The sequence below is a fragment of the Orbicella faveolata genome, unplaced genomic scaffold, assembly GCF_042242905.1.
Source record: "Orbicella faveolata isolate gen_17 unplaced genomic scaffold, um_ofav_v1 contig_46, whole genome shotgun sequence".
NCBI classification, from domain to species: domain Eukaryota; kingdom Metazoa; phylum Cnidaria; class Anthozoa; order Scleractinia; family Merulinidae; genus Orbicella; species Orbicella faveolata.
Window position 1 is genome coordinate 15,572,501 of NW_028301576.1, and position 23,679 is coordinate 15,596,179.

General features: G+C 37.6%; 2 protein-coding genes and 1 long non-coding RNA gene across 15 annotated transcripts in view; 1 reads left to right on the top strand and 2 right to left on the bottom strand.

The window, feature by feature from the left end:
• The window catches only part of LOC110047515 (glyoxylate reductase/hydroxypyruvate reductase-like), a 12,877-nt gene extending 9,764 nt beyond the window's left edge, over nucleotides 1-3,113 (bottom strand). The window contains exons 1-3 of one of the 2 annotated variants that reach the window (XM_089277707.1): nucleotides 3,051-3,113; nucleotides 2,798-2,911; nucleotides 913-1,043 (exon numbers count right to left, since the gene is read on the bottom strand). In XM_089277707.1, the coding sequence (XP_089133833.1) occupies nucleotides 913-1,043; nucleotides 2,798-2,880 (214 nt within the window). In that variant the 5' untranslated portion in view covers nucleotides 2,881-2,911; nucleotides 3,051-3,113. Of the gene's footprint in view, nucleotides 1-912; nucleotides 1,044-2,797 lie in introns of both variants that reach the window. The other variant, XM_020753267.2, reaches the window with a different exon arrangement.
• Nucleotides 3,114-5,527: 2,414 nt separating this feature from the next.
• Nucleotides 5,528-7,827, bottom strand: LOC149098613 (uncharacterized). Its single transcript, XR_016203574.1, has 2 exons — nucleotides 7,594-7,827; nucleotides 5,528-6,410 (listed from the first exon to the last, which is right to left on the bottom strand). It is a non-coding gene; the product is annotated as an uncharacterized LOC149098613 (long non-coding RNA).
• LOC110047477 (gamma-aminobutyric acid type B receptor subunit 2-like) overlaps nucleotides 6,332-23,679 on the top strand; it is a 66,042-nt gene continuing 48,694 nt past the window's right edge. For 3 of the 12 annotated variants that reach the window (XM_089277252.1, XM_089277264.1, XM_089277261.1), the window contains exons 1-2: nucleotides 6,332-6,418; nucleotides 18,067-18,105. The gene's annotated coding sequence lies outside the window, so the exon portion shown is untranslated. Of the gene's footprint in view, nucleotides 6,419-11,252; nucleotides 11,403-12,549; nucleotides 12,778-15,251; nucleotides 15,519-17,810; nucleotides 17,903-18,066; nucleotides 18,106-18,930; nucleotides 18,999-23,679 lie in introns of those variants that run through there. The other 9 variants (XM_089277254.1, XM_089277260.1, XM_089277256.1 and 6 more) reach the window with 6 other exon arrangements.

The window sequence follows — 23,679 nt, forward strand, 5'->3', positions numbered from 1 at the left end:
TCACATAAAAGTGTCTGACATTTTTATTTCTTAATCGGGATCAGAATCTTGTTTTCTGGATGAAGTGCGAGTTCATTAAACCCCTAAGAAGTGACAATTCTAAAATAATAAGTACTTCTTTTTATATGTTTTCCTGCCTCTTGTAATATCCCATTTTATTATATGGAGAAGAGTGTTTTACTGGGAACTAAACCACTCGTAGATTCTATACGCCACTTCATCCGGGACCCGAGTGGTGTATTTTCCGTATGTCACCTTTGTGAGTGTTGTATCGTTCAATGAAGTCACGATTCCCACCTTTTGCTTTTGTTGAATTGGTTTCTCCATATAATAAAAAGAACATTACAGGTTGGCTCGAAGATATGAATTTTATGTTCTCGTGGCAAGAACAATATCTCACGAGTGAGCGAAGCTCACTCGTGAGATATTGTTCTTGCCACTCGAACATAAAATTCAGATCTTCTCGCCACCGTGTAATATCCTCTATGTCTCGGGTGCAACTCTTCACCTAAAGATCTCCTTCCCCCTCACCAGGAATCAAAATAATGCTCTTTGTGGGCATACTGTAGTTAATAGAGGGGAATGGTTATGAAACTCAACGAAGTTCTTTGTTTTATTATATGGAGAAGAGTGTTTTACTGGGAACTAAACCACTCGTAGATTCCATACGCCACTTCATCCGGGACCTGAGTGGCGTATTTTCCGTATGTCACCTTTGTGAGTGTCGTATCGTTCAATGAAGTCACGATTCCCGCCTGCATAGTGCATAGTGCATAGTGCATGAATGCGAAATAAAAAATTGTGCACGGTCGTGTACCATTCAACATAAATCTTGGCATCTTTGTTTGCTCCTTTGCTGTTTGCCGGGTTTCATAACCATTCCCCTGTATTAACTATGCTGTGAGTACTCACCAGCAGCATCCAGTAACTCAGAATCTATTTTCTCTGTGAGGAGGCAATAAAGACCATCAAGACCAGCAACTCGCTTTAGAAGTTCGTCTCTTGGAATTGGATCCTCTGAGTCCCAGTGATCCAAATCACAGCTTATGACAAAAACAAAGGATTTTAAAAATGTGACGTCATGCGTAGTCACATGACTCTCGGACCATGCGCTTGCCGTGCTGAATTAAACATGGAGTTGTTGTTCTTATAAAGACTGTTTGTCGTCTTTATTACCTCTTGTTTGCGCTCTCGAATAGCATAGCATTACAAAAAAGTTAAAACTACCAAGGTATATGCTGTAGTTGAAAATGAATTATAGGTTAAAATTTCAAACTGGTTTGGTTTGTATTTGCATTTTTGTGGAATTTGTATTATTTATTTATTTATTTATTTTTGTCTTTTGATAGTTAAAAATCTAAATCAAAGGACAAAATAATTCAAACTAGTTCAAAATCATTTTGACCTAAAATTTATCTTGAACTACATTACATACCTGTCAACTCTGCTAATATAATTTATCATACTATCCTCTGCTAAGCACTCTCAGATTGATTTCAATCGTGTCTGGAGGGGGGATTAATTAGGGTGACTTAGAGTTTGCAGTACTACGGTAATTGACTGTCAATTTTTCATGCTGCATTTCAGTAATTTTAAACCTAGGGAAAATGCTATGCAGCTTTTAAACTATGAAATTCTGGTATTTGCTGGATTTTTTTTTTTTTTTTTTTGCTGTATTACATACAGTATTTGCAGTGACATACTATTAAATTCCATGTTAAAGTCCTGGGCTTACATAACTTCATAAGGGGTTTTGGGTTGGCTTATAAGCAAGGACTTATATCGAAGGGGGCATATAAGCGGAATAAAAAAATGTTTCAGAATGATGAGATAAAATGTATCTGAGAAACGAATTTAAACTAACATTGATTGTTACATTTAGAGCTATTATCCTATCACCCTCTTATTACCCAGCTATTACCCTGTAACCCTATTATTACCCAGCTATTACCCTATAACCCTTTTATTACCCAGCTATTACCCTATTAGACTATAACTTTCGATTAAATATTTTGATGTTTGTAAAGAAACGCAAAAGGAATGCACTTAGACATTAGATGAGCTTATATCTGGGGGGGGGGGGGGGGTTATACCTGGAATAATATCTTTGTTAGCAAATAGAAGGGCTCCTATCAGGGGGGGCTTATAACCAGGGGGACTTTAACACGGGATTTTATGGTATTTAATTAATGTTTTCAGTCTAAGCACCATTAATATTTCACCCAAAGCCTTTGAATACTGTATGCAGATTTGTACCGAAATTGGTATGATAAAAAAGCACTTGTCTGGCAAGTATGGCAGTTGTTGTTTTGGTTGTGAAGAAAAAAGGGGGTGGGGTGGGGGAGGGGCTTTATTCATTCTTCCTCTTTTTCTGAACTCGTGCCAAACCGCTCTTGGCAAAGAAATAATAAAAAAAAATACTGCTACCCATATGGCGCCCCGTAAAAAGGGGAAGTGAACTAGGTTAAATCGACCAGCTAATTTGCTAATATTCCGCAATATGAAATGTAAACTCAAAACATCGGCGTCAACAACAAGAGAGTCAGTAACTGAGAATACGGAAGAAGAATCAGGAATATATAATTAGAGAGAGTTGTTTTTACTTTATTTGTGAACGTAAACAACAAAACATATCATCTACAAGAACAAAAGGCCCAAAACCTGGCGAAATTCTGTACACGTGTACATGGAAGTTCTTTCACTTGAAGCCCTTACTAACACAAAACGATTTTCAAGAATTACACCGGCCTAATCGCATTATTTAACAAGGAATAACAAAAATATATCTAAAACGTACCTCTGAGAGGACTTTATAATTTCAATAGCAGCTTGTGGAACTGAACGAGTGACCAGTACTTTGTTTATCCGTGCGCTCGCCATATTGCGCGTAACAATAGGTTTTACAAGTTGTCTGCCAACAGAACCACGACACAGCCGAACAAAAGGTACGTGAGACATAGCAAAACAAGAACAGAGAATTAACGAAACGGAGGAAAGAAGCTCGTGGTTCCAAACGGGAGGCGATCAAACGTGAAAGACAGTATACCCACCCGAAAAATGATGATCTGATATTTGTGAGATAACAGCCAGGCGTTCCTTGGCCGAGCAGAATGCGAATGGTAAGATACTGGGAACCAAACAATGACAGATGATTCCTAATCTACGAACCAGATATTTTACCACTAAGTGATAGATTTGCAAGCTTTGCAACCTTTTTCTCCATCAATACGTCAAATTAAATTTTCATACCTTCAATACGGAATAAAATCCCACGATTCAACAATTTCAGTCGGGAACTTTGCAGTTGAAAAACGTCACGTGACCAGCGAGCCGAGTTTTCGCGCCAAAAACGCGGCCACCGAGATGCCACACGCGTCTCAGGACAGCTGAAAAAACTGCAAAAAGTTTGATGGAGTCGGTTGAAAATTTGACGTCATTTCCACGAATTCGCTTACAGGGGTAAGGAAAAAGAACATGAAAGGTAAGACACATTTACATGTATAAGACAAAGGGCTTATTTTCAAACAATAACCAGTCAACGAAAGCCGAATATCCTTTGCAAGAAGAAATCACATCGACAGGGGCGAATGCACTTGACACAGTTTGAATCGAGAGAAATATTGTGGGCCTTAGTAAAGAAATTAAACTAAATCAGTCCGGCCAATATTTAATTGTGTTTTATAATCAAGTTTCCATATAACGCGCGCTCTGATTGGCTGAAACAGCGTGCTTTATCAGAGAACAGAGCACGGGTTGATGACGGTAAGTTGGCTTCCAAATTTTTGCTTCGGAATTTTGACAGATTTGACCCAAATTAAACATCCCCTGTGACTCAGACAAACGCACTGGAAGCGAGCTATTTTTCTGCAGTAAATATGGCTTACAGAGACCATTGTTAGCAACAGTAGTGTTAAAACTGTACTAAAATAACAAGTTTTGCTAGATTCCCGCCGACAAAACATGTACAGCTGTAGCGAAATACACAAATTCTCAACCTAAACAGTGCTTCGATAAAGACATTAATTTTGTTACGAAGGCAGAAATTATACTAAGAAGTAAAACAACGACAGAAAACAATTGAACTGTCTCTGTTTATGATGAGAAGCTTTATTTTTGTAAATTTACAATTAAAAATGCTCATTTGCTCAAACAACACTTACATGCAGTGTAGTAACGCTCGTTCTCCGGTCATCTCAGCGAAGCAAACCGACGAGTGGTCAGTGCAAAACTTGTTCTGATATTCTCTTCTGTGCTCGAAGTAGAACCAGTGGGAGCCGTTAAGTCTTTCTAACTTTTACGCTAGTTCGGGCAATCTTGCTGCATGCGGCTACAAGCCGTAAATAACTGTAGCTCCTTTCAAATTCAACCCGGCATTTCGCACTTTCATCCACAAGCTTTGAGCTCCGCGTTTCGTAATTTCCACTGGAAAAGTGCTCGTTTTCATGGGCCACAATACGGCCGGATTCCTCTGGACTATAAACCTTTACCTGCCTTGAGATCCGTATTTAAAAATTAACTTAAAAGCGAACTTTGAAGGCATCGTTCTTCTCTCGAAAGCCGCTCAAACTTCTCGAAACTGAAAGCTTAGCTGAAGTCCAGTTTGTGATTGACAGCTGTCGCTTCGTTAGCCAATCAAATTATTTGAACAATTCTAACAAGGATTGTGATTGGCTTATTTTAGCGTGCTTTATCAGAGAACAGTGCACGGCTGACGCCACTTTTGCTCGTTTGGAAAATAAAGCTTGGTTTGAAAATTCAGCCGAATGCGCGGGGAAATTATCTGATTCTTTATCATAAAACAAACAAAGAAGCCTCGACTGTGCTCTGTTCTGTTGTAAAGCACTTAGGAAGCGGTAGAGCACTCAAGAAGTAGGGAAAAACACTCGACTACGTCTCGTGTTTTCCCCTACACTTCTTTCGTGCTCTACCGCTTCCTGCGTGCTTTACAACAGAACAGAGCACAGTCGGGGCTTCTTTATTTGTTAATTAAAATCTAGAATGCTTCGGCGACCGGTATGACAATATTTGGTCTCGACAAACCCGCCAAAATACTACAGTGCTACAAACACAACTCCGTTTGCTCGGCAAACGGGACGCAATTTAATAAATTATTTCGCAAAATCCATGTTTTCTTTAGTGGCCTTTGATTTACACATTTTCGAAGGAGTTTTCTGATTGTTTTAAATGGGTAAGTTAACAAACGGAGAAAGAAAGCTTTTCAAAATGAGCTGGTAAGGCTTTACATAATTTCTGAATTATCAAATAAGGTACGCTATCGCTGACCTAAAATCCATGGTTTGTAGGAACAAGATCACCGTTACTTGATAGAACGGTTTTCAATTGAGTGTCGTAAAACCAAAACCAAACTAATTACTTACCAATTAAACTACGCAGCCAATCTAAAACTGTGGTAAAACCAAAACCAAAACCAAAGTAATTGTCTAATTACTTTCTACACTCAATTGAAATTCGCTCTAGTAACTAGAAGTATTTATTGGAAACTGGGACAAATAAACACAACAGAAGATAGAGAATTGAGAAGCCCATATTTATTCTTTGTGACTTAACATTTTGTTCCCATTCTCCCTGGCAATACTTTATATACTTCCTGCAATTCTATTTTATGTTGTACAATGTTCTGTGGAAAGCAGTTAGCATGTTTCTCTTGGTACTTAGAGCTCGATTCCGAATCCCCTTTCTCTTCCGAATCCCCGGTCATCCAGAGGAGTTTAAAATTTTACCAAGTGGGTGGTAGCGGACAGAAGTGTTAATAAAGATGGGATTATAACTGAAATAGGAGGGGTTCGGGCAGTATACCAGTCGTACCTAAGGCGGGGAAACTAGCTTCCAAATTAGGTCGCAAATGTTACAACAGTCATGTGTAACAGTATATCAGGGAATATAACAGACAACTTGCAAGTGGTAAACTATCCTTAGCACAACGCCAGTTTATCCAACTTTCTTGTAAACAATGCTATACACGTATATTCTTGTTTATATACTTGCATGATACATCTTGGTACATTTCTTGGCATAAAGGATCAAATTTTGGGATTTACAGGTCAATGTGATCCAACGCGGCGGGTCAGGAAGCCTGGAGCGATCACCAGGGCAGTGGCTATTCGGTGACGTCACTCCTCAAGGTAGGTTTCAGGCCCCCCTCGAAAACGAGTCTGGTTTGGTGACAAACTAAATGACGTGACATCTTTTAATTATAAGCAGGCCTGAATATAACAACCAGAAGACTCTCCTCCACCCCACGCAGAGAAATAAGAAGTCAAGCCCACGCTTCCAGTCAACGGCTGTAAATTGAGTACTGTTCGCCTCTTCGTTGTTTAAACCTCACCGCCCTGTAAGCCTTGTAATCGACCTTTGCTTCATGAATTGAGAAAAACGACGACCTGAATAGCCTGAAAAGGTAAAAAGACTTCACATTTATCGCTTTTTATGCTAATTATAAGCTCAGTTAACTGAGCTTTATTGACGTAGAGTTTGGGAGACGATTTAATAGAGTTGGTCGCCTGGAAACGTCATCGAGTTTCAAACATTTGCAAAGTGAATAGAGAGGAATATTCCCTGCCATTGACGATGTAGTTGAAAGAAATATGATTTTTTTGTTTTTGTCTTGGGCTGGGCAAAAGTATACCACTTTCAAACAGCTAAGTCTAGTGACATGCATGCGACTTGCAAACGAGTCAATAAATGTTGCAGATGGTGTGGGAGAATCGCCATTTGGTGGCACATTGATATAAAAAAAGAAATAAGAAAAAAATAAAGACTTCATCCAAATTTACCCAGAAAGGAACTGGCTGGGACAAAGAAGTCTTTTCATACAATATACTCAAGATCTAAAAAGAATGTAGGAAAGTTCCAGTTTCACATCAAGTTTCTGTAGAAGACTCTCAAGATTCAGTATATATTATTCAGTGAATTGAACACATGTAGTGTATTAATGACTCATCAATATGGTCAAAACAAGTGTGGAAAAGGCATATTCTATCGTCGACATTGCACAATGACCGATACTCAGTTAACCTCTTTTTAAAGGTTGAGACGCGTATTTCTAGCTTGGGAACCGAAAACTGGAAACACGACAGACTCGGGACGATCACAGAAATAGGCTTTACTTACTTTATTTTTGGTAAAATTCAGTGCAATCTTGAACGTAATCTCCGAATTGTTTAAACACTTGTTTAACGGAACCTATGTCTGATCTTCTTGCCCCATTTCAATATTGAGAGGAAAATTTACTGCTAACTGTGGCCTAACCGAATATGAACAAGCAGCTCGAAAAGTGCAGGAGAGAAGCCGTATTGTCCACTAAGCAAGTGACATATTTGCTTGAGTAATCAATCAGATGTTCTATGCTTATTTGAGGTACTATCAACGCCAAATTTAGTCACAGCTATTAATGTGTATCCTATAATCGCCAAGTCTTCGTTCCTGACATCCTGCGTCCTCAAAAGGAGAAAAAATAAGATAACATATCTGCAAGCAGTTGAAATTAGTTGAACTGATAAAGGAGCGTTCAGTCAATTTTCAACCCGGCACATTATTTCCTTACCACCTATGGTGATGAATCAATAAACTTACTTGCGTCGGAAATTTTCAAATTCGAAGCAGGATCCTGCTCTGTTCGGCTCATGGCTTATACTTGCCTTTCCGACTTGCAAATGAGTAGGCAAAGTTAAACGACCACAACACGGCACCGGCCAAGACGCACCAGTAACAACAGCGTGAAAATCCCAAATTTTGGAGATTTTGGAATCGAGATCGTTTGCGAATTCATCATCAACGGCAGGAAGAATAGGCAGGATTTTACACTATTAAGTGAAATGGTTCATAATTAATCGAGGTTTGCGTGTGGCAAGGCAAGAAGAAACCAGATTTTACCTGCGTGTTGTTTACCCACCAAATGAATCCCGCAAAGATTGTCCTGCAACGCATTATTCAACTAAAATTAAACTTGGTTAAGACTGCAAAGTTTGGCAATAAGATATATTGCGAGAGAGAAGTAATGCTCAGTAAAACGTTGACAAATGGGCTGGTGTTTGTAAAACACCTAACGAATGAAAACTTTCGCTGAAAAAAATGTCGGTGGAAACAATGTTTACCCTCAATTTTATTTCAGTGAATTCCTTTTCTATCCCGTACTTGTTCAGTATTCACTTCTACTTTGATGCACCCAAAAGCTATTCGTGATTTAAAAAAAAAACAAAGCTATTTCTTCAATTTCCATAGTTAAACATCGCAAGGATATAATTAGCATTCCCTTTGTTTTCATCCTCACTAAACAGAGTCACGAAATGAGAATTAATATTTCATGACAGTTCTGTCGTCCTTATTTTTGGGAAACTTTATCAAAACACGTCTTCAAACGCTATAAAGTAAACTAAATATTTCGAATATGCGCCGGTTCGACGACTGTGCTAGTTTTATTAAAATTATTTTCCTCAAAAGTCAGCTAAAAATTCAAATAATGTGAGTGTAGCGCGCTAACAGGACTGGACAGGTGTTTTGTGTTAGGGCGGCAAACTGTTCCATTTTGCACGCGCACCAAGCGAGAAGATCTAATTTGGTCTGCGTAAACGCAGGACCAATGAAAATAGTTTTAGACAATGTGAAAAGCAGGTTATATTTCCTCTCCCACGCAGTGCGCTGCTGTTTTTTTTTTTTTTTTTTTTCGCAACTTTTGTGGCCCTTTTCTTAGACATCCACCTTTTTTTATTTACCTCTAAATATTTCTTGACATTGTGGCAAATAGCAACAAAATCTTACAAATTAGCATCAAACCATCGGGTTGTGAGTCAATGGTATTTTCTGAAAATGCACTCACATTAGAAATCACGATGATAGCACTCGATTTTTGTAGCAACTAAGTGAAAATAAGCAACGGGAGACAGTCATACCCAAGAGCACTTTCTTCCCCTGACTTTATTTCTCAACTTGCAAATAGAAAATCGTATTTTGCCATTTATACAGAATGTAGACGAAAATAGGACTCTCGCGAGATGTTTTCGGTGTGACAATTAACGTCAACATCAAGAGTGCATAGGAAATAATTTGAAACACAGCTAAGAAATTATCTAAAATCCACAAATGTAAAAAAAAAAAAAAAAAAAAAAATCTGTTAGAATTAACACCAGGTAAATTGTATTTAAGCAGGATATTCTCTTAATCAGGCTTCATTTTCAACGTCTCATGGAAGCGACATAGAATGGTCTCGAAAATGTACTTTCCCTTAGCTCATTAAAGAGCTATAACATTAATGAGTTTCGACGGAAGCGAAGCTGAACCTAATAACCGGTGAAACAAGATTTACATCTGTTCCGCTTTCACTGATAATTAAAGACAGCCAATATTATTGCAGTATAAGATACGGAATAACCCTTAAACTGCGGCACAAAGAGAAAGAAAAACATTTAATTATAAATTCAGCCAAAATGGCAATGCCGTTCACGTTAGGCGGTCAAAAACCTCACTTTTTATTCGAGAACATACCCTAGTTTCATGATCATAATCTAAGAAAGCTGCGATGATGTCTTTTCTGTAAAATAAAAAGCGTCATTTGGAAAATTTCAAGCTTAGGTAATCCTGCTTTTAAATATATTTTTTTAATTTTTTAGCAATCGTATGTAGTGATATATTAATTATATATTTTGAAGCTAGGATAGTTATATCTAAAATAAATTCGGAAAAGGGAATTCAAATTCACCTCGTGAAGTAGTAGTGAGGTGGCCATCTACTTAGCAAATGGTCTACACCGCCAGCTTGAAGCGAGAAGAAGCTTACACAGACGTATAATCGGCTTAGTGCTCTTTGAAAATAAGGTGACAGTCCTCAGTAGTACAATTAATATCTGCAATATATTTACTTATCTCTCACTGCACCTACTCCTGAACTATGACATGGAGTTTATAATTGAATATAGAATGCTTTATTTGCATTATACACCTGTTATATTGATAAAATGCCGCCTAAAAATTACTACATCACATATTTCGTACTTTGTCGGTTTTTCTTAAGATAAAGCCATTTTTAAACATGGCGCAACCGCGACCAATGAATTTCTTTCCAAATAGAGCCATTTCAAAACATGGAGCAACGCACAACATATGATTTCAGCCCTTCTTATTAGGTAAGCCGTAACGATTATCCGGACAAAGAAGATCACAGATGACACTTCATCCGAGAGTCGAAGTTTCAAGAAGTCAAAAAGCGCCACTCTCTTTGATTAAGCTCTCAATTGAGTGTCTAGACGCTGGTCAAACTTTTCAAGAAAGGCTGGTTTACCGATTATCTCGATTTCATTGAAGACTTAGTTTAATGGGAGTTCTCTTAGGGAGCCTAATCTTAATTACACAAATTTCCCGGTGTAAAATATATTATCCTAATTTATTCTTATTAGGGCCCAAATAAAACTTTGCTAAACCTCCTCGTAGTACTGGAAATTTGTAGTTTGAACTGCCGGCTTAAATTGTTGAATTTAATAATTCATTTCACAAGATTGTGTTTGTTTTTGGTAAACTTGACTCCTGAGTAATTCTTTATTTCTATAGCTTTTTATAACTTAACATGAATTATTCAAATATAGCGAGAAATACTATGGAGATTTTTGGAGTCGATCTTGAACATCAAGTGACCTAAATAAGATGATGATTGTTCCAGGTTAGTGATCAAGTAGCAAAATGTGTCAATGCTACTATAAAAAATGTGAATTTTTTCTCCAAATACGTTTGTTTTTATTGTTGAAAAGTACGCATGATTTCCGATAAAAGACTGTCAAATTATCTAATTGGATTTTGTATTTGGCACTTTTCATGCGTTTTGATCATCATCTTTTATAATACTTTTTTCGGGCTATGTTTTCGCAGCACATTATTTTTCAGTTCGTTCAAATTTTGCATGTTCTATACAGACGCATTCAAGGTTCTATTCAAATGGAGGCACTATTTTGTAATTCGCGACACTAAGTAGTCCTGAAAACACCGAATCTTAATACTGTTAATAAGATTTCCATTTTAAATCTCCTGTATTTAGTTGCACAGGTACATCCACATTGAGGTCATACAATCCGCACTTGATTACTCCTCTAAACAAGATTTCTCTAAAAACTGATAAATCATTTTATTGAAAAAACGCCGAGAACACACTGTTAATATACAGACTTTGTCTTACCGCTCGGGAAATTAAACTTAGTTAAACCACGCCTCCTTCGTGAAGACTTGGCTCAAATGTGGTGTCATTTATCCATTTATCGAAAATTACATATCCTGTTGCTAGGCTGGACACAGAATCGCTACATCATAGTCCGCTTGATTATTTTACTTACATTTTACAGCGACAATTCCTTTGAAATTTCCTCATCCAAATAGGAACAGCCGTTGCGGATTCCATTTGAGGTATTTTGAGCTTATTATTTTGATGTTTATACTATTTGGCTCTTAAGCGTTGTTGGCGTTTGTTGGAGAAGAAAACTCGATCTGAAATTTACATATTTTCTTTTTTGCTTCTTTAAATTGTGAAAAATTAATCCTTTTGCTCTCAGAGTTTTTTCACCCTTCGTGCACAATTGCTTCTGTGTTATCTCTCGACTTTTTCAGCTAAATATTTTCTCGAAAGTAACGACATAAACAATTTTTGCGTCGGACATTCTGCGAATTATTATTGATACAAAGCACGGCAAACGTCACCCGCGAAGCTGAAGCAATCATATTAAACTGTCACTCAAAATCCGTCTATAGGTTCACTTCGTGTTAGCCAACTAACTTCCTACCGTGAGAAAAAAGATTTTTTTTTTCCAGCAAATAAAAAGCTTTGTGGTGGAAGTCATGTATTTTTCGGTATTACTAAGATCCATTTGAGCAGAGACTGACACAAATCGAAACTCCTTCCCAAAATTGATCAGCCATCCATACGACATGTTGCGAGAATTAATGCTTCTTCCTACCTAAAATGAATTAGGCTCAAAAATCTTTACAGCGAAATCGAAAAACAGGATATGGAAAATTTTTAACAAGAGGAGTAAAATATGATTTTGTAACAGGAATATTGCAATAAGGTAAAATAGTATCCTGGTATAACTGGGCAGACGCTTTACAAGGTCGGCTATTTTTACGGAATTCCCGGAATGTAAGACTCAAACTTTTACTCATAGTTACCCGCAAAAATAATTTTCTTTCCATTAACACCATTGCTTTATTGCACTTTAAAACAGTTCGTTGAAATCACATTGCGATTGCTTTATTTTCGCGTCTCTCACCCAATATTTCTCATTATCATTTCAATAACAGTATATGCATTATTGAACAAAACATATTGCGACGAAACGTTTGGTGGAAAGACGTGTTTTAAGTTCTCGAGAACATCACGCCAACTGCAGAACTGCTAAAAGCATATTTTACAGCTTAAAACATAGCAATTGACGTGACACTTAAATAAATGAGGAGCATGGATGGTTTTACTTCGAGATATCTCGTTTCACGTTGAGATACCGTTTATTTACCTAGGTTGTTGACCGCGGCAAGAATATTGCTTTTAGTTTATCAATTCCCGCCAAAAAGCGAGGGAATTATGCTGGCATTTTCAGCTGCTCGTTGAATTTGAATCTCTTTGAGGTTTTTCTGATTCCGTTCCCAATCACCTTTCGAAAATTCGTCATTCTGAAGGCGTTTGAAATTGAATTAAAAAGAAGACGCTGGTTGTTTATGAGACAGCTGCCTGGAGATGATAAAATGCAGTTCTATTTTGTCGAAAGTACCAATTGACGCCATTTTGGTAAGGCATCCTAAAAACTGTTAGTTAACGGGAAGATTTTCAGGCTTACTAAGCGAGAGGGCATATATATTCGGGAGTGATTTCCGTCGCAAGTATATGTCAGAATGGGAATTTTTCTTTAACTGAATATATTTACAGCCTATGTATCTTAGTTTAAATTTTCTTCCGTTGGGTTTTCGTATAATTCTGTAGGTCGGGCAATTTGCCGGAGTTATAATAAACTATATCTCGGGCAAAAGAGTTCGGTTTCTGAGGGCAACCCTTACGCTTTTAGAATTTGCTTCAGGCTATCGAATTTAGATGGTGATTTCCGATATATTAAGCCATATTGAAAGTAGTAGAAGCAGTGAGTGGTTTTTCGTTGTAAAGAGTATCAATTCTTCGTGAAGCTATCACACCATACTAGTCAGTGGAAGCGGCTCAGTTACAGATATGCTGCTATCGACTGACTAACTATTGTTCTGCACTCAGTGGTTAGAATTCAGTTTAGACCAAAAAAAAGTAAACGTATATTCTATTTGCTTGTTAAAAAAGTTGCATTGCTAGCCGACACCTTTCGAATCATAATGAAACGACAGAAGCTCTATGACGAATTTTTGGATTGTTACCAGTAAACGCAAAGATCTTAAACTTGCTGTTTATAATTAGGAAAAATTAGTTTATTTTTCTAGTCTATACGACCATAATCCTATACTGCATTAGGTAATGTAAATATCAGTGAATAATTCATTTAATGAAGGACGGTAAACAACAATAGGAATAATTATTATAATAATACTTGCTCTACGTGTAAAAACTGAAAGTATCACTTTCTATCGCCCGCAGTTTCAGTGAACGTAACTTAAAGGAGTTATGTCCCAATAATTTTCATACACAACATTAAAACGCGCAAACATCAAAATATTAGTTTACTTCGAAAGATAGGAAGAAAATCATCAAGACAATAAATAAATAAATAAATACTTAAATACATGAAGAAATACATAAATAAATAAAAATAAACAAGTATGGTTAAAAGAGGTACGCCTCGGTTTACGCATCTTGAAAAGTTTAGCCTAAATTTTTTAAGTTACTCGTTTGTAATCTGGGTCAATCTGCTCCATCCTTAACCGTCCTTGTTTCTTTATGGTTTATTATTATCCCTTTGGTGTTTTTCTTACTTAGCAAACTATTATTTTCAGCCAGTTTCCTTCAATTTAAAGGCAATTTTGTACGTGGCCAAAATGGCTCAAAATACTGTGATGGAGCTCCTTTAAGTCCGACTAAGGAACAGTTAAAGAGAATTATCAACGACGATCATTACATAGAGGTTAAAAGGATTAAGAATCTTTGAGCAGCTGCACCGAACGTTAACCCGCTATCTCGACCTCGCAGAGTTTGAGAGGACGGGGAAAATAATTTAAGTTGGAGATGGCGAGGTTGAACGGTACATATAAATAAAATCCACACCGATGACCTTAGCGATGCTGGGGTAAAATAAAACGAGCTTTATTTCGCGAATCAGTCGGCATCAAAACATTTTACATCGGACTGTTCTAGTGCAAAGTCTAGCTCTCACTTGTATATATCTGTTTGCTTGTTTTACTTCGAAATCTGAATGCAATGTTTCTTTTTAGAAATCAATACAGTTTACTTGTTTTGACGCCACATTTACCATACGTTATAACCGAAACAATTAGGTTAAACTGACTTTACAATATATGTAAGAAGCAGGACTTTTTTAAATTAAGTTCTTCATACAATGAGCGCTGTCTTAGATATGTCACTTCAATAATAACATTGTCGATTCCGGATGTAGTGACGCGGGTCAGGTAATGAACGATAAACGACCGCGTTAATGGCAGTTTTTGTGTTATCAATTTGTAAACGAACCTCACATAAAATGCTTTTAGCTTGTCGTGTTTTGTTTTATCGGATGTTGCCTCGGTAACCAAAATTCTAATATGCCTAGAGTGACTCATCGTTATTACAAAACTAATGAGGGCAAAACACACTTGAAGTAGCGTCACTGTTGAAAGTAAGCGTGCTGCTAGAGCATACCACGTTTCCTTGCGTCTCCGTATTTTGTAGTCTGGCATGATCTGGACATGAAAAGCTCGTTTTAATTCCTTGTCTGTCTTACTTAATATACGATGAGCACAGCAACCTAGTAAATCTCTTTGATGTTGACATTTTCACGCAGAGGCAGTCGATATTATGTCAAATGAACATCTATTGCAGGTCTTCTGTTTTTATTAAACTTGACCCACGTGACATGGTCTTAACCCTTAATTAATTTTAGGAGTGATCAAAGTCTAATTTCTGGTTAGAATACCAACAAATTATCAAGCAGAAAGATGACGAGAATTAAGAAAATCATCAATTAGTATTGTCTTGATGTAACACCAAATTCTCAGATCTGACAATAAAAGAAATGTATGACTGTCAGTGAGAAGAATCAACTTTTTCAACTTGAGGCTTAAAGGGTTAAATCCATCCACTAACATTATTTGTACGCTCTGACGCAGGCTTTTGAAATAAACACGCCGCTGAGAACAAATGACTTAAGCTTTCACGACGTCAGTGCTTCGCCAATTACCAAAATTACACAGAATAATTTGATCTGCGTAGAGACTTCCACAATCATTGGCAAGGAAGGGATATATTTGGATGACAACTGTAAAGCTAAAAAGAAAAAAAGGGCTGCAAGTCGCTTGCTTCATTACCAAGTGCTTTTGTTGCGGCACTGGAATTCGCTTTAAGTAAGTAAGACTATATGTCTCGTTTATTTTATCGTTGGCCCTTTCGTTACGTGTCCTGTCTCCTTTATACTTACATAAACCACTGAACTAAACATGATCGTTTTCTTTTGGTACTGTAAAACGCTGATTGTTGCCAGCCGAAACGATGAAAAATTCGCTTCAGTCAAGATCAGCATGTATAGTCGATATAAGTACACAAATAACTTAGTTATAAATATACAATCGGTGCGATAATCCGATTTCAAAACGTGCTTCTGTCGTTAAAAGCGAATACATATAACTAAGATTTTTTTTTTGAGAATCTACACTACTGCTAGTAGAGCGAAAGAAAAAACTTCGGTGAGTCAACTAAGAAGTTCACAGTTCAACGACAGAGTGAGAAAAGTAAACGATGTCACTGTTTAGTTAAAAGGTGTTCGTCTGTACATAGCATAAGTAATCGGCTAATAAACACTTCGGTGTTGGGGAAACCAAGGAACACAGATTAGAAATTTCTGACACTGTTTCTGGCAACGTGATGTACTGGAGAGTTCCGTTTCGACGAGATATAGAACGAAAGGAACTGTAATTAGGGGTCTAATTAATCACTCGTATTTCTCCAATGATTTCGTCAGTCGTTCGAATGTCCACTCGTAAACGTTTCACCCATAGTGACAGACTGAAAAGCTAGAACCAACTTGAAAAGCATCAAGGCTAGTACCCCATGAAAATGCTGTATAGTAGCTTTCATTTGAACGGTCACACACTAGGGCTCTACATACTCAAGAGCTGATTAAACAACTTGTACAGCAAACAATAGTTACTCACGCGTTGCGCTCGTTCGTAAAATATTGTTTTTACCACTCGGAAATAAAATTCATATCTTCGCGCCGCCGTGTAATATCCTCTATATATCATTTAAAACCGCAATTTCATTTGATATATAACCTTTATGTATAACCTTTATTTACCCTCGACAATGTTTATAGCACAAGTGCTAGTTGGGCCGAGCAAACAACTGAAACAAATAATTCAAATTGAACATAACGTTGATAAGAATCCCAACTGACCGGAGGCAAACCAGTTGGCTATTTTCAAGCGTGGCCGAGGATTTGAACTCGAGGCTACCTAGAAACAAATACAGGTAGTAGTTAGAGCGGGACTCGAACCCCGGACCGCTGGATTTCGAGTCCGACACGCTGCCTCCTTGATATTATTAAGTTTAGCTTCAGATAAGTTCAATTTTGCGTTATCATTTTCGGAAGGGGGTCAGTTCACAAATTTTGGATTACGAGGGGCCTGGGTAAAAATTGTTGATCAGTGAGGAGGGGAGGTCATAAGATCTTACAAAATGTCTATCAAGGCCCTTAAACGCATGAAAGCACTGTTCAATAGTTTTCAGTAAATGGAATCATAATAGGATTTCATCAACACATGTTAATTACACACACGCTATAAACATGACAGACATGCGAGCTGAAAATGACGCATGAGAAAGATGGCTATAATAAGTGGTATAATGCAGTTCTGAACCTTCAGCAGCATTTCACCACTAGGAGAGAAGGCTGACACAAAACTAACAACTGATTTGTGGGCGGAGTCAGTTTATCAAATTAATATAAAGGGGCTAACGTAAACAGCTTGATGCTGTTGATACGTTGAAATAATAATGCGTGCTAATATCTATTTTACCTGAACGGTCTTCTTAAATTTCTGTTTTGCGCTTACTACCCACAACATGCAGTTTGCGAGGATCTGACGTCATCAAAATTGTAACATCTCTTACCACGTACTCTACAGAGTTGTCGCTGACGGTTTCAATAAGGAGAATGCTCATAAATTTTCATGTCTCTAGATTGGTTTTCTTTGGAGAATTGAGTTTTTTTTCCACTGAGCATGCTTTTTTCGAATGGCACAAATCTTTATTTTCTTTCAGTAGTGTCTTGTGCACAGCAAACCTTATTATGAGAAATTGAAGTAAAGAGAAAGATTTGTTAGAAAAGGCCGCTGTGGTTTGAGATCTTTCTGCAAGGTGGTAGTTGCCATCTTGGTGCACTCAAGCTGTTACAGCTCTCCAACATGGCAGATGTATACAAAATTCTTTCCTCTGATGTACAAAACATTTGTTCGCCGAAAAATTCGTCCTCAAAAGCTAAACATTCGCCACATTTTTTTATTAGATCTATGATGAAATCCCTACTTATTCTCTTAAGATAAATTTAAAGCATCGATGGCATCACTGTAACCCACATATTTTGATTTTTGGGCTCATTATACACTCCAGTGCCATTTGCATCCCAGACATGGTCACGTGACTAAACCAATATTTACTCCAGAATAGTTCAAGGTTTTACGAACATGATGAACATTGTCTTCCTGTGAAAGTGGTCCCAGTCGAGACAAAGGTTGATATTACCTCTTATGATGTGTCCGGTTTGAAGGACTCATCTTTATAAAATTGACCAGTATTTTCAGTTATATATAAGCGAATGCATTGAAGTAAGCTTTAACAGCCGGACTATGTGCCACAGTTGCTAACATTTTTAACGACGAAACGATTTCATTTCAGGTTGAACTTGAAAAGATTTGTGTTTGGATCAGCTCTGCGGTAAGTTTTATCTGTTGGTAGTAACAAAGTGGGATTTATTGAAAACAATTATATGGAGATGCTTTATGCAAATTCAGTTTTGTGGTTGATGAAACTAAATATTATTCTGAAAAAAACGAGTCGACATCCATATTATATTTTTGAGATCGGGCTTTAAATGAAGAAAAAATAATTTGCTCTAAATTAACACACTCTTGTCCTTGCTGCGAAAGGAAAAGCTATAGGAGTGATTTTAAAACATAAAGAAATGAATGGAAGATCTTTTAGATCTCAATCTTTTTGGCAAAGCTTTGTCTCGTCGGAGAAACATTATACTCGCTGTAGGTTCAACAAACATGTTTTAACAACCTGTTAAAACTATTAAAAATTTTCAGCTAAAATTCCTTTTAAAATAATGCCAGATTCTACACTCAGTCTCAGTATACTTGCTGAGGTTTAAATAATCTTTTAGATTGTTGCCGCTAAATAGTCTCGTTGCTGGTCTTTTTCTCTACAGAAAACTCTCCAAAAAGTTCAAATGTGTATACCTCGAATCAGTTTAAAGACCGTGCAAAGTCCATAGACTGAACCACAGTACCATTTCTGAACTCGAATTCAAAAAAATATATTAGATGCGAAGAAGCTAGGTGTTGAAGCTATGCTTCGCTCACTATTTACACATGAAAGAAATAGATTGCTTCGCCACTCGTTCAGAAAATAGTTTTTTTTCCTTTGGGAAAATATAGGTAACGGTCAATGTAACAGCCCAATGGCCCTTAAAGATGAGATTCATCGAATCGTTTTAATCCAAACATTCAGAGAAATTGTTTTGTATTTTTTTCGTAGAGAAAGATAAATGTCCTAAAGCACAGGTGACAGAAATTAATAAGTACGGGAAGCAAGTGACAGACAAGGTCGGAATGGTTACTCCACATCGCTTAAATCTTGTCAGTTTTAGACAGTTTACTTAGATCTTCCTGTTTAACGAAGTAATTTCAACTGAACCATTTGCTTTAATTTGTAAATGACAGTCTTTACCCTGTTGTGTTTAATTGGCTGGACGAATTAGTTTGCCGTAACGCTGACAGGTTAGCTTAAATTATTATTGAAATCCTGCTATTCTTTCCAAGGAGCTAGGTACACATAAATAATTCAGTATTATGTCACCGCTCTTCAATGAAAAGCAATGTTATTTTCAGCCTAAAGAATTCAAAATAACGCCGTTCATTTAAGAAGCCAGCATTATATTGTTTTTTCCAGTTCCCATGTTGTGCTGTTCACTGATGCTACTGTTCTGTGCCTTTCTGTTTCCTTACTGATCCATACTACTTGACAAATAAAACGATATGAAGTTCACGAAAAAAGGAAACCCAAATGTGACATGGAAATTAGTAAAAATGAAAAAGGGAGAAATAACAAAAATTGCATGTTGTACCTTGGTCTTAGTGAATGTACGAAGAAATATAGAAAAGAAATATACGAAGACTTCAATTGTATTTTTATAGATTATTTGCGTTTACTTTTGCAACCCGTGTAGTCGTAGTAATTCTTGCTCCAAACTGCTGAGTTTCTGTTGAAATGTTTCATAAGTTATTCAGTGTCAACGTGGGTACAGCGAGCGATGATGCTAGAGTAGAGAAAACCGACACGTATGCAATCTCGTTCCCAGAGTCTTTGTTCCCCTTGACCAACGGTCGGAAAACGAGAGCTCTGGGAGCAACCATTTCAGGCATGCGCCATAGATGCAGACTACGCAGTGAAACCGGATAGGCAGAATCCCCAGAATTCGGTTATTTCAAAATGGTTGCTCCCAGAGCTCTCGTTTTCCGACCGCTGGTCAAGGGGAACGAAGACTCTGGGAACGAGATTGACACGTATGTTCAATAGTAAACCGGAACGATTTAATGTGCGTTTAACACCTTTGCACGTGACCACTAAATCATATCTGCATAACTTTGAATTATTCTAAACAAATTCTGAGTAAGAAAACACTCATTTCCACAGTGAAGGAAACTGTCACTGGTTCGGAACACGAAGATAGCCGCTGTGATGTCACGAAAACGCTCATTGTATGAAGCAAGAAAATCGACGGCGTTCAAAATAATTAGGGAGTTTTAAGTAACCACTGCGGCGACATTGAGGACAAAGTCGATTAAAAATTGAATTTATATTTTACCTACTAATCGCACTGTCAAAACTATCTCGAAACAGAATATTCGACACAGCGTTGAATTCGATAAAGAAATATATAATGGTAATTGAACTGAGTGGAGTGCAATTTGGTCTGAAATCATACGCGTGATTTCAAAATCGATTTCAAATCACAAGTATGATTTCAGACCAAAATTGCACGACACGAAGTTCAATTGCCACTTTATTAGATCCATTTTGAAATCGCACAATTTTATCGCCTTAGATTTTAGATTTTGGTGTATTGTTCCAGTTGCCGGTTTGTTAAAAATAGCGGAACCGGAAATGCCTTTACATATCATTTAGTATGCAAAACGATGTCATGTGACGAAAACTCATTCGAGCATAACAAAGGACAAACAGTCCTGATGTTTGAACGAAAACTGTCTACTTCATGCATAAATGTTCAATTCTCGTCGCCTGAATGAATGATGGAAGGTTTTCCTTTCCTCTGTGGTTGAGGCCGAGACTTCTAGTTGTCTTTGGAGAAGGAATTTTAAGGTGTAACCGGTGTAATTCTGCGATGGATTCCTTTCGAGTTGTGAGACTCCTTCGAGTGCATGATGTCCACTGGATGGTTTTTTCTTTTAAATACCAGTTCAATGGCACTCTAGGAATTCCAGCTTGTTATCATCTACGTTTCTTTTTGTGAACTCGGCGTAGAACTCAATACTCAGGACCTTGTCAGACTTGTCAAGTTCTTGCGGTACCATTTGTTCCAAGATATTTTCAGGATGGCGGGACTGGTACAGCTTCGTAAGACGTTCGTTCATTCACTGTTTTGTAGTTTTGACTATGTTTTTTATCAGCGACGGAGTTGAGCTCTTGTGTTGCTTTGTTTGAAACTACCGGCAACCTGGAAAAATCTACCTTTTTGAGGTGGCTCTGAATTTGTTGTTGTGTGGTTTTCTTTTGTTTATATTTTACCGGACTCGGTATTTACTGATCTTGAGCAGATGTTGAAAAAAAAATAGCCAAAATATTCGTCAAAATGAACACTGAAAGTTGGAAACTTCCATTAAAGTAGGTCTTTAACCTGAAGGAGCTTATAATCGTCATTCAGAAACTGTAATTAATTAAATTCGTCAATTTTTTGGGAAAAACAATAAAAAAGTTTTGGCAAACATAGTAGTTGCAAAATTCAACACACAATGACTTTTTGCCCTTCCTTTTGCTGAAATTTTATTGATTACTTTAAGCTAACATTGAAATCTGATTGGTTGTTTTGTTTTGTTTTACTGTCCCATTCTCATTGGCTGAGAAAAAGATGCGATTTGGAGCAAAAAACAGTGCGATTCATGAATAAATCGCACCACTGAGAGCCAATCAGATTGCAAGAATAACCAGTGATTTCAAAATGGATTTAATAAAATCGTTAACCGTCGTCGTTCTCGTTCTTCAGAGAACCCAAAATTTGGCCATATCACGATGTTTTTCAACGCGCGAGCATAGTCATTGCACTGCTCGTTAGACCTTTTGTTTAGCGGCATTCCCGTTACCGTTATATTTTATTAAAAGTCTCGGCCAAACGATCGAAACATTTCAACGCAACATATTGCAACATTAAATTGCTGTGCACAGCATGTTGCAAGCATTTGGCCACCCTGTTGCAATTCAACGTGCTGCGACATGTTGGGTGTTGTTGGCACAAATTCGAAAATGGTCAAACTTTTACGCAACATTTGTGGACGTTGCATGATGTTGTAGTCGTTTGGCCAGGTTCGTGTAACAATGTTGCGTCCGGGCATGCGCACTAGTTCGATTTTCGATACCCAACGTGTAGCAACACATCGCAACAGGGTGGCCAAACGCGCGCAACATGTTGTGCCCAACAATGTTGCGATATGTTACGTTCAAATATTGCGATCGTTTGGCCGGGGCTTAACTCCTTCTGCCCTCTGTACCAATACGTACATTAGTGGGAGGGTCACCGTGTTGCGTCCTTGAAGGGCAAAGCATTTAACTCTCACTTTCGTCTCTTCAATTTAAAAATGGACAAAACATTTCTTGTGTCTCATGAGTTTTAGTATAAATCTACTAGGGTTCTGTCACGGATGCTGTCCTTTGATTGGCTGCGCTACTCACTTTCCATTCTCTTAGCTCATAATCTAATTGTTCAATAGAGACACGGGTCTGTAGGAGAACGAAACATCTTGTGGGAACACAAGCCCCAAGCAAGTGTTTCCGCCGCTTGTGCGAGTTCTCCCGAACTTTCACGAGTGTTTCTTTTCTATACACTGAAGATCTATAACGCAATATTAATAATAGGTTATTTTCGTCTGGTTTTTTAAATGATAGTTTTATGGTATTAGTTTTAATGGTGGGCTGTATAGGCTTGTTATCTGCGTCTTCATGTCCTAACTTAACTCGTTCAATGAAGACTCTACTTACTTGATAAGGGAGCTGACAGGCCACACCGTTGCTATGAGAACAGTTTACGTAACAAGATTTAGGGGTAATTCTGTAAAGAAATATGCTTTGGATACAAAGAACTCTTGCTAATGCCATTGTGGTATGATTTTCCTTTTACTAATCGTGCTAACAAAATATACACATTTTTGCGTAAGTTGTTCTTAGTCATGGAAAAATTTACAATGTGTAGGGGGGAAGAGCAGAGAACAGAGGGCCCCTTTTAATTTAGATATCTCCTTTTTTAGTCCGAGGATATTCAAGTCTTGACGTTGTGGGTCTGGGACGAGATTGCGCTCTCGGTCCCCACTGTCTAAATTTTGGTGATCTGCCCCTGTGACATGGCTTTGGGCTCTTATGCAGAAAACATATTTACATTTTTTCACAGGCATGATTGATTTCGTCTTTTTATTATAATTGAAAATTACATCTGCCTGGTGCGCACCTAGAAACGAGTTGAATTAGTGGTTTGCAGTAACATGATCTTCCTTTGCGCAGCTGTTTGCTTGCTTTCAATACCAGCTTAATTAGAACACGCCGTATAAAATAAAGCTAGGCAAATGTCTTCGCCGGGGCAGAGAGTTTCTCTTGACGTGGTTATTGGTGAAGGAATATTTGGAAGATAGTATACTTTCAACATGTGGATGCAAGGCATCTGTACACCAACATGGCGACCGAAACACACACTTCTTGGAAAGGCCTTGAATATTATTCTTGTGGCTTAGTTCAGTTTCACATTTAAAAACCAAGCAAAGCCGACAAAATGTAGAAGTTAGCTAAGCCATGAGGTTCATTTGAGCCAAGAGGGTCAAGAAGTTTTAATTAGTTTGGATAATACGTTTGGCTTCCCTGGTTTTACGAATAGATTCTCTAAAGGGAAAGACTTTCTAACTTGTAATGAACTGCATGTGAGAAGAAGTATGACCAGGGAAATAAAGAAAGTGTTCAGAAACTGTGGTAGGTTTGGATCCAGTGTACCAATTTCACTACATTAAA